The sequence below is a fragment of the Salvia hispanica genome, chromosome 5 (genome assembly GCF_029641045.1).
Source record: "Salvia hispanica isolate PSC_SH4W2 chromosome 5, Shi_PSC_v1, whole genome shotgun sequence".
Taxonomy (NCBI): domain Eukaryota; kingdom Viridiplantae; phylum Streptophyta; class Magnoliopsida; order Lamiales; family Lamiaceae; genus Salvia; species Salvia hispanica.
The window spans coordinates 11,060,073-11,068,399 of record NC_142696.1 but is presented as its reverse complement, the minus strand read 5'-3'; the positions used below and the strand labels follow the sequence as shown (position 1 = coordinate 11,068,399).

Here is an 8,327-nt window from a genome sequence, read left to right as displayed (position 1 = left end):
CCGAAGATGTGCGGCGGCCCGCCACACCACAATACGGCGACCCGCCGGCTATCCCCCAGCAGGTCGAGACAGGCTCTGGAACAGACGCTGATGAAGTTCTGGCGGCCGCCACACCCCATCGCGGCGGTTCGCCGGCTTAGAGGCAGCAGTCAGATGCACCACCACACAGCAGTGTCACCATTCCATATCCTCAACGATTGAAAAGCGAGAAGCTTGACGCCCAGTTTGCCAAATTCTTAGAAGCAATGAGCAAGGTCCACATCAACATCCCACTGGTGGAAGCTTTGCAACAAATGCCCAATTATGCTAAATATTAGAAAGATGTGGTGGCCAAGAAAAGAAAGTGGGGAAAGTATGAGACAGTAGGCCTAACAGAGAACTGCAACGCTATCATCCAAAAGGGGTTACCCACTAAACATAAGGATCCGGGGAGTTTCACTTTATCTTGTGTTTTAGGGAATGATGTGAAGGGTAAAGCATTATGTGATCTAGGATCTAGTATTAATTTGATGCCTTTATCTTTTTACAGGAAACTTGATGTTGATAACATCCACCCCACCTCAATCACGTTGCAAATGCCAGATTAGAGCACCACTACACCAATGTGAATAATGGAAGATGTTTTGGTAAAAGTTGGAGAATTTATTTTCCCAGCTGATTTTGTTGTGTTGGACATGCAGGAAGCCAAGAAGGTGCCTTTAATTCTTGGAAGACCATTTCTAACTACTGGGGGAGCCATGATAGATGTACAGAAAGGAGAGCTTACATTGAAGCTACATGATGAAAGCATTACATTCAATATCTACGATGCCCTGAAGTTCCATGGAAAGGAGGGGGCAGAAGGCTACCAAGAATGTGGTGTCATCCAAGTCGTCACCGATTGTGTGGGAGAAGTGGAAGTCACTTATCATCAAACCCAGGATCCTCTTGAATCTTGTCTAATAAATTCTTTCAGACCTAGTGTTGACTTATCTTCTTGTGATGCTAATGTGTGTGCTATAATTGCAGAATTGGAAGTGCTCCCGGAAAGAATCCCTCAAAAGGGGAACGCATTCTTGCCATTACACACTCCCGAAGAAGAGGCAGAGAGGAAAAAAGCAGTGGGGAAGCCACGGGGACCGCCAAAGGTAGAGCTAAAACCACTCCCCGAACATCTCAGGTACGCATTCTTAGGGCCAGATAACACCTTTCTGGTTGTTTTGTCCGCTGCTTTGAGTGAAAAAGAATGTGAGTAGCTCTTGTGTGTGTTGAACAAGTATAGGTCTAACATATGATGGTCTATTAGTGATTTGAAAGGGATTAGCCCTACCACGTGCATGCATAGAATTTTACTTGAGGAAGGGCATAAACCTCGTGTGCAAAACCAACGTAGACTTAATCCTATCATGCAAGATGTAGTGAGAAAAGAGGTGATAAAGTTACTAGATGCAAGGATTATCTATGCAATATCTGATAGTGAATGGGTAAGTCCTACGCAAGTAATAGCTAAGAAAGGGGGGATGACTGTAATGCCCTGCCAGGATGGAGAGATTATAGCCACTAGAGTAGCTACAGGTTGAAGAGTATGCATTGATTATAGGATGTTAAATGCTGCCACAAGGAAAGATCATTTCCCTTTGCCTTTCATTGATCAGATGCTTGATAGACCAGGGGGATATGAATTCTACTGTTTTTTTATGGTTATTCTGGGTTTAATCAAATTGCAATTGCTCCCGAAGACCAACATAAGTCTGCTTTCACATGTTCTTGTGGTATTTATGCTTATAGGAAGATGTCATTTGGCTTATGTAACGCTCCTGCTACTTTTCAGAAATATATGATGGCTATATTTCATGATTTGATTGAAAAAGTGATGGAGGTTTTTATGGATGATTTTTCTGTGTTTGGCAAATCTTATGATCATTGTCTTGACAATCTGAGAAAAATGCGTAGACACTAACCTTGTTCTCAATTGAGAAAAATGTCAATTTATGGTGAAAGAAGGTATAGTTCTAGGGCATAAAGTGTCTTCTGTAGGGATAGAAATAAACAGGGCAAAGATTGCAGCCATTGAGAAACTCCCACCTCCATCCAATGAAAAGGGAGTAAGAAGTTTTCTAGGACACGCAGGCTTCTACCGGAGATTCATCAAGGATTTTTCAAAAATCTCTAAACCTCTTTGTAAATTTCTTGAGAAGGATGTGAAATTTAATTTTACTTCTGATTGCTTGCAGGCTTTTGAGACCTTGAAGAAAGCTCTAGTGAGCGCTCCTGTCCTCACCACACCCGATTGGAGTCAACCATTCGAAATTATGTGCGACGCAAGTGATATTGCAGTTTGGTTCAGCTTTGGGGCAGAAGAGGGACAAGATTTTTAGAGTCATTTATTATGCTAGTAGAACTTTAGATTCTGCTCAAGCTAATTATACGACTACTGAAAGGGAGATGCTTGTTATCGTATATTCTTTTGATAAATTTAGAGCCTATCTTGTTGGAACTAAAACTATTGTTTATACTGACCATGCAGCTATTAGGCACTTATTTGCAAAGAAGGATGTGTAGCCCAGGCTTATCCGATGGATCTTGCTACTTCAAGAGTTTGATGTGGAAATAAGGGACAGAAAGGGGTGTGAGAATGTGGTAGCGGACCACTTGTCACGGTTGGAACACCCGGTGGAAGGAGAAGATTTATCACAAGAAATCAACGAGGACTTCCCTGATGAGCATTTGTTCTTCACTCAAGCCATCTTTCCATGCTATGCTGATATTGTTAATTATTTAGCGGCTAAGGTACATCCTTCGGATCTTACTCCTTATCAGAAAAAGAAATTTTATAAAGATGTACGATCTTATTTTTAGGATGAGCCCTACTTGTTCAAAAGATGTGCAGATACTATACTTAGGAGGTGTGTACCTCAAGAGGATTGGGCGGCCATAGTTGAGAAGTGCCATTCATCCCCAACTGGAGGGCATTTTGGTGTGCAAAGAACTGCGATAAAAATTTTGCAAAGTGGTTTCTATTGGCCTACAATTTTTCGCGACTCTGCTAGCTTTGTTCTCCAATGTAATGAATGCCAACGGGCGGGAGGAATATCTAAGAAAAAGGAGATGCCTATGAACACCATCATTGAGGTAGAATTGCTTGACGTATGGGGGATAGATTTTATGGGACCATTCCCAAAATCAGGAGAGTACCAATACATCTTACTTGCAGTAGAGTATGTTTCTAGATGGGTGGAAGCAATTCCAACCAGAACTAACGATTCTAAAGTTGTCACTGCATTTGTTAGAAAAAACATCTTTTGCAGGTTTTGTACACTCCGTGCTCTTATTAGTGATGGAGGATCTCACTTCAACAATAGATGGTTGGACAGCATGTTGGACAAATACGGAGTCAAGCATAGAGTCACTTCGCCCTACCATCCTCAAGCGAATGGACAAACCGAGTTAGCAAACAGAGAGATCAAGTCGGTTCTTCCAAAGACGGTGAGCGTGAATAGAAAAGATTGGGCACTTCGGTTAGATGACGCATTGTGGGCGTATCTTACCACCTACAAGGGCCCCATAGGTATATTCCCTTATCAACATGTGTTTGGAAAGTCAAGTCATTTGCCTCTTGAGATGGAGTGCAGGTCGTATTGGGCAATCAAGAAGTTGAACCAAGACTTCCATAAGGCCGGTGAGGAAAGGCGTCTTTTTCTTAATGAGATGGACGAGTTTCGGATGGAAGCTTATGACAGTTGAAGAGCTAGAAACGTGCAGTGCAGGTGCGGTATGATTTATCACTCGATCTAACAGGTCTAGAGGCTTCAGAGGCTAGAAGATCGTGAAACTATCAGACAGGGGGTCATTGGATGCACTCTATTTCTTCAAAACCTCAACCCACTATACTACAACTTAGCACAAGGAAGTAAAGGATCGATCCCATGAGGACGAAGGTGTTACGAAACTGCATTTGATGATGTTTTGGGAAAAGGGGGCTGGCTGCTGCCACGCAATTTTGTGGGTCGAGAACTTAAAACTATTGGGTCTGAGAGATAGGAAAAACTTTACTCTACCTACTGGGTCTAAGAAATGAGAACGTACGGAACATGTATGACTTTTGAGAAACGAGATATTTCAAAGTTCTAAGAGAACTGGAGTTAACTTAACTAGACAGACTTTCCTAATTTGGGCAGGCAGGGACAACGTAAACAGCAAACACCATATACACGAAACTCCAACTCAAATACACCACGATTCAACAATTCCAGACATCTTCATACGCAAATCCACAACCTCCATCAACAAACCAACAGATCTCAGCTCCAAACCTCCAACAATAAACAAGAACGAAAGTAAAGAGCAAGAAATAAAGATCAACTCAGCAAGATCCAACAAAAACCAACATAAACTTCCATAATAACTAGAAATAGGTTCGAATCCAGTAGATCAAAGCAAGAACTAGAGTTATAAAACTTAAAATCCAACAAGTACTTGAAACCGAAAACAAACTAAACAAAAGCAAGTAAATATTGTTTCTTCTCCTTCACAAGGCGGTGTTACACAGCAGCAAAACGACGATGAGAACCACGGTGGCCAGAATCCTCCATCTCCAAGTGCGCAGCAAGTGAAATAAGAACTTTGAAGTGTAGAACTAAGGAATGGAACAAGAGCTTGAACTAAGAGTGTGTAGAAGTGGCTCTCTTGTTCTTCAAGGTTGAGCTCTTTATATATGTGAGGCTCTGATCCCTAGGGTATCCCTCTGGTAATGACGCTTTGCCCTTGAATAAGACTCTTTAAAATAATCTGCCCTTGTTCCATTCTGCTCCTGTCGCCAACTTTTAATTCTCCCGGGTCCGAACGAAGACTTCTGATTTTTACTTCAATTCCATCTCTTTTGCATCTGCCAGGTCAGGTAACAGCAACTCCTAGGTCCGGCAGATTTACTACGTACCTAAACTCATAAACGCACATTAGCGCCCCAAATGCACAGAATTTTAACCCAAAACCAATGCATGAAACGAGCCTTTTCAAACTGCTCACACTTAAACCATACTTGTCCTCAAGTATAAAGACAAGAATAAGGAATAAGGCAAGTTTCAATGCATGGTTTCCCCTTAACCGACTCTACTAAAATGTAAAAAAGACTCAAACTACTAGACCTAGACACTAATGGACTTAGACAAAGAAAACAGACAAAGACACACATACTAAAACACATTGACACATAAATGCATAAACTGGTTTATATTCTAGCAGCCGCCCCCACAAGCTTAAGGTCTATCCAAGAACCTACAGTATCCGAATCTTCTCATTCCCTTCTTCTATCTAATCGGCTTGTCAGTTTGTCAAGATAGCCTCTAACTTTAGTAACTGTTGGATTCCCTCGATCACTCATTCCTCACCAGGGATGTTAGGATCGTTCGCACTTATATTGCTATACCACTGATGCCTCGGGTCAGAGAGTTCCCATGTCTTTACTCTTATTATAATTTTTTCTACTTCCCTCCTGGACTTTGTCCAGCTTATATCTCCCTGGACTTCGTCCAGCTTATACCTCCAGTTTGTTTGTTTTTTTTCAGACTCTCTGAACTTTGTCCAGTTTATTCCTCATTTTTACACCCTGGACTTCGTCCAGCTTATACCTCCAGTACCCTTTCCCTAGGCCCGAGAGGTTATTTCTATCACCAAAACTTTTCTCCTTCTAAGTTCTCTCCCTAAGCATCAAGTGGCAGCCCTCTCATTTTGTGTTAGTATGAAGTGTTTAAGGCTTATAACTCACTTTTATGGAGGGCTTCACAACTAGATCAGTCGAGGCATATTCTATCGTCCTTACGTCATCCAAACCGATTTTGATTTATTAAGGAAAAGGGCATCAAAGTTGACATGCATTCTCTCTTCAATTACTCTCACTAAGGGGCTTTTGCTTTCTATTTACCAGTTATGCATAAACACAGAATTTCCTACTAAACGACTTACTACTAACTCCTAGACCTAGCAAACATACACACATTCTTGACACTAACTTGCACTAACTCCCTCCCCCCTCCCACGTCACCATGCTTGTCCCCAAGCATTTTCGGTGAAGTGGAAATCAGGGCTAAATTAGTGCGACACTGAACAGACTCACAAAACACATATTATATATAAAAAAAAACTTCTCACACTTAGACCGAACATCGGGCTAAGTGGGAGAAGGTATACAAACTAACAGATACCAAAGCATGTTATATAAAAACAAACTTTTCATACTTAGACAGAGCATCGGGCTAAGTGGGAGAAGACAACTAACTCATATACACATGAAGATAACACAAATATTCACAGACAAATATATACGGGCATGCTTTGTAAAAAAAACTAAAACATAAAAAAAACAGAAACTAAAATTACTTGGTTTATGGGGGGGGTTAATTCTGGCTCTGGTCCCCCGTGGGACCAGACTTCTTGGCTACCGTCTTCACTTTCTTCTGGCTTGGTTTGGGTTCATCATCCTTCTTGGCCTTCTGTTCCCCTGGCCTAGGGGTATCCTTCTTCACTGGTACACCGGGTGTGGTCTCACTATCCTTTCTCTTCCTGGCTGATGGCATTTCCTGGACGCTGGATGCTGGCTGCTCTGAGGTGACTCCTGGGGCTTGTTGCCTAGATTATGTGGGCAACTTCAGGGGCATGCGCTGCTGCTGGACCCGGAGTATCTTTTGGTCAACCACGGTGACCATTCTCAGCATTGTCTCCACAGCCTGGGCCATCTTGTCAGCTTGCGCAGCCATCATCTCCCTCTGAGTTACCCCCTCCTGGTGCAGTTTCAGCAAAATCTCTTGTTGCTGCACCGTATTTGCGCCCAGCTTCAACATCGTCTCCTCCATCCTTGTCTGTCACCCTTCATTTGCCACTCTTTCACTACCTTCTTCTTCTACCTTCTCGGTCTTTATCTTGACTCCATCAAACCTCCCCACTTCGTAAAATCTCAGCACATCATCCTTCATTATCGTCAATCCTTTGTTGAATAAGAACGCGAGATCGAAGTATCCTGTGGCGCTACACATTGGCAGGTTAGTGACTGAGTCGGCTATCTTCATTGACACATTCCTCTGGAGGTATGCTCCCAGCAAGTTGCAAGTGTAGAGATGGCGGTCAGAGTGGGTTCTGACTCTCTGGCATGCATAGGAAGTCCAATACCCGAGGTGGACCTTCACATTGTTCAGCATACACCACATGAAATACAGCTCTGGAGTAGTGAGAGTTGCACCCACTTGACCCAAGAGATTTTACCCGATATATACTTGTGCCAATCGGAGTACAGGGTCAGTGATGTGTATCCCTTTTGATGTGCTCGTCTTGAATTTTGCCACCTTCTTGTGGGCAATCATCCTCCAAGCCTCCTCAGCATCGAAGCCTGTTGTATTCTTTGGTGCGCCGATCTCCCTTTCGTTCCAGGTTCCTTCTTCCTCTTCCTCGGGTGTGAGTAGCCCCATTCTCAGTGACCACTCCCTAATACTCATCTCCATCTCTTCATTGAACAGTCGGAAGGAGATTGTGTCTGCGTCGAGATCCGTAGTTTTTTTGAATTTGAAGGATGTGAAGAACTCCTTCGCCAAAGCCCCCGGTACCTCCTCTTCGTTGTGGTTAAGAAGCCACTCGAACCCGATGCTCTTGAAGTAGGAGATGAACTTCTTCTCCAATCTCAGATCCCTTAGGTCCGAGAGGCCAGCTTCTTTCCGGATTTCGCCTTCTTCCCATTCGCGGCGCGTCCATCACATGCTCGCTGCAACTTGGGGTCCTCGAACTGGACCATCGCTTCCAACAACCTCTTGGTCACTAGGACCTCCATCATTTCGAACGGACTTTCTTCCACATTAGGTATCCCCGCCTCCTCTTCTTCCGTCGGATGGGCAAATGGCACTCGGATCGCCTCCGGCTCGCTAATCACCACAGTAGTGGACGCTGGGCGAGATTTCTTCTTTTGGGGTTAGAAGTATGCTTCCTCTTTCTCTTCCTCTCTGCCTCATATCTCGTCTCCAGGGCCTCCGAAGAAATATCCTTCTCGGCTGCCAAAGATTCCTGGACCTGGGGGATATCATCCCTTGTTTCCTCTATGTCCTCCAGCCTTAGGTTCTTGGCCCTGCCTGCCTCTGCCTCATCCTCCTTCTTTCTATTCTGATGGGACTGCCTCCTTGTCAACCTCTCATCTGTCGGGGTCCCTTGGTCATCAGTTGTGGTGTCGTCTAACACGACTATCTCAGTCTCTATCTCCTCTCTTACGTCCTCGGTCTCTTATCTGTCAGCATCTCTTTCTCCTTTTTCCTCGACATCCTCCCCATTAGCATTCTCTTCTTCCTCTGTCTCCTTTTCATCAACTTCCTCAT

General features: G+C 43.6%; 1 protein-coding gene across 1 annotated transcript; it reads left to right on the top strand.

Moving 5' to 3' along the window:
- The first annotated feature begins 611 nt into the window (after nt 1–611).
- LOC148926276 (uncharacterized) lies at nt 612–3,723 on the top strand. Its single transcript, XM_089059059.1, has 5 exons — nt 612–1,159; nt 1,286–1,463; nt 2,214–2,304; nt 2,576–2,769; nt 2,839–3,723. The coding sequence occupies exons 1-5, from the start codon at nt 612–614 to the stop codon at nt 3,721–3,723; spliced, it is 1,896 nt and encodes a 631-aa protein (XP_088915185.1).
- Nucleotides 3,724–8,327: the final 4,604 nt, after the last annotated feature.

Coding starts and splice junctions, on each gene's coding strand:
- LOC148926276 (XM_089059059.1), top strand. CDS start 612: ATGGAAGATGTTTTGGTAAAAGTTGGAGAATTTATTTTCCCAGCTGAT. Junction 1,464..2,213: donor CAATATCTGATAGTGAATGG/GTAAGTCCTACG, acceptor GATTGCTTGCAG/GCTTTTGAGACCTTGAAGAA. Junction 2,305..2,575: donor CGAAATTATGTGCGACGCAA/GTGATATTGCAG, acceptor TGCTACTTCAAG/AGTTTGATGTGGAAATAAGG.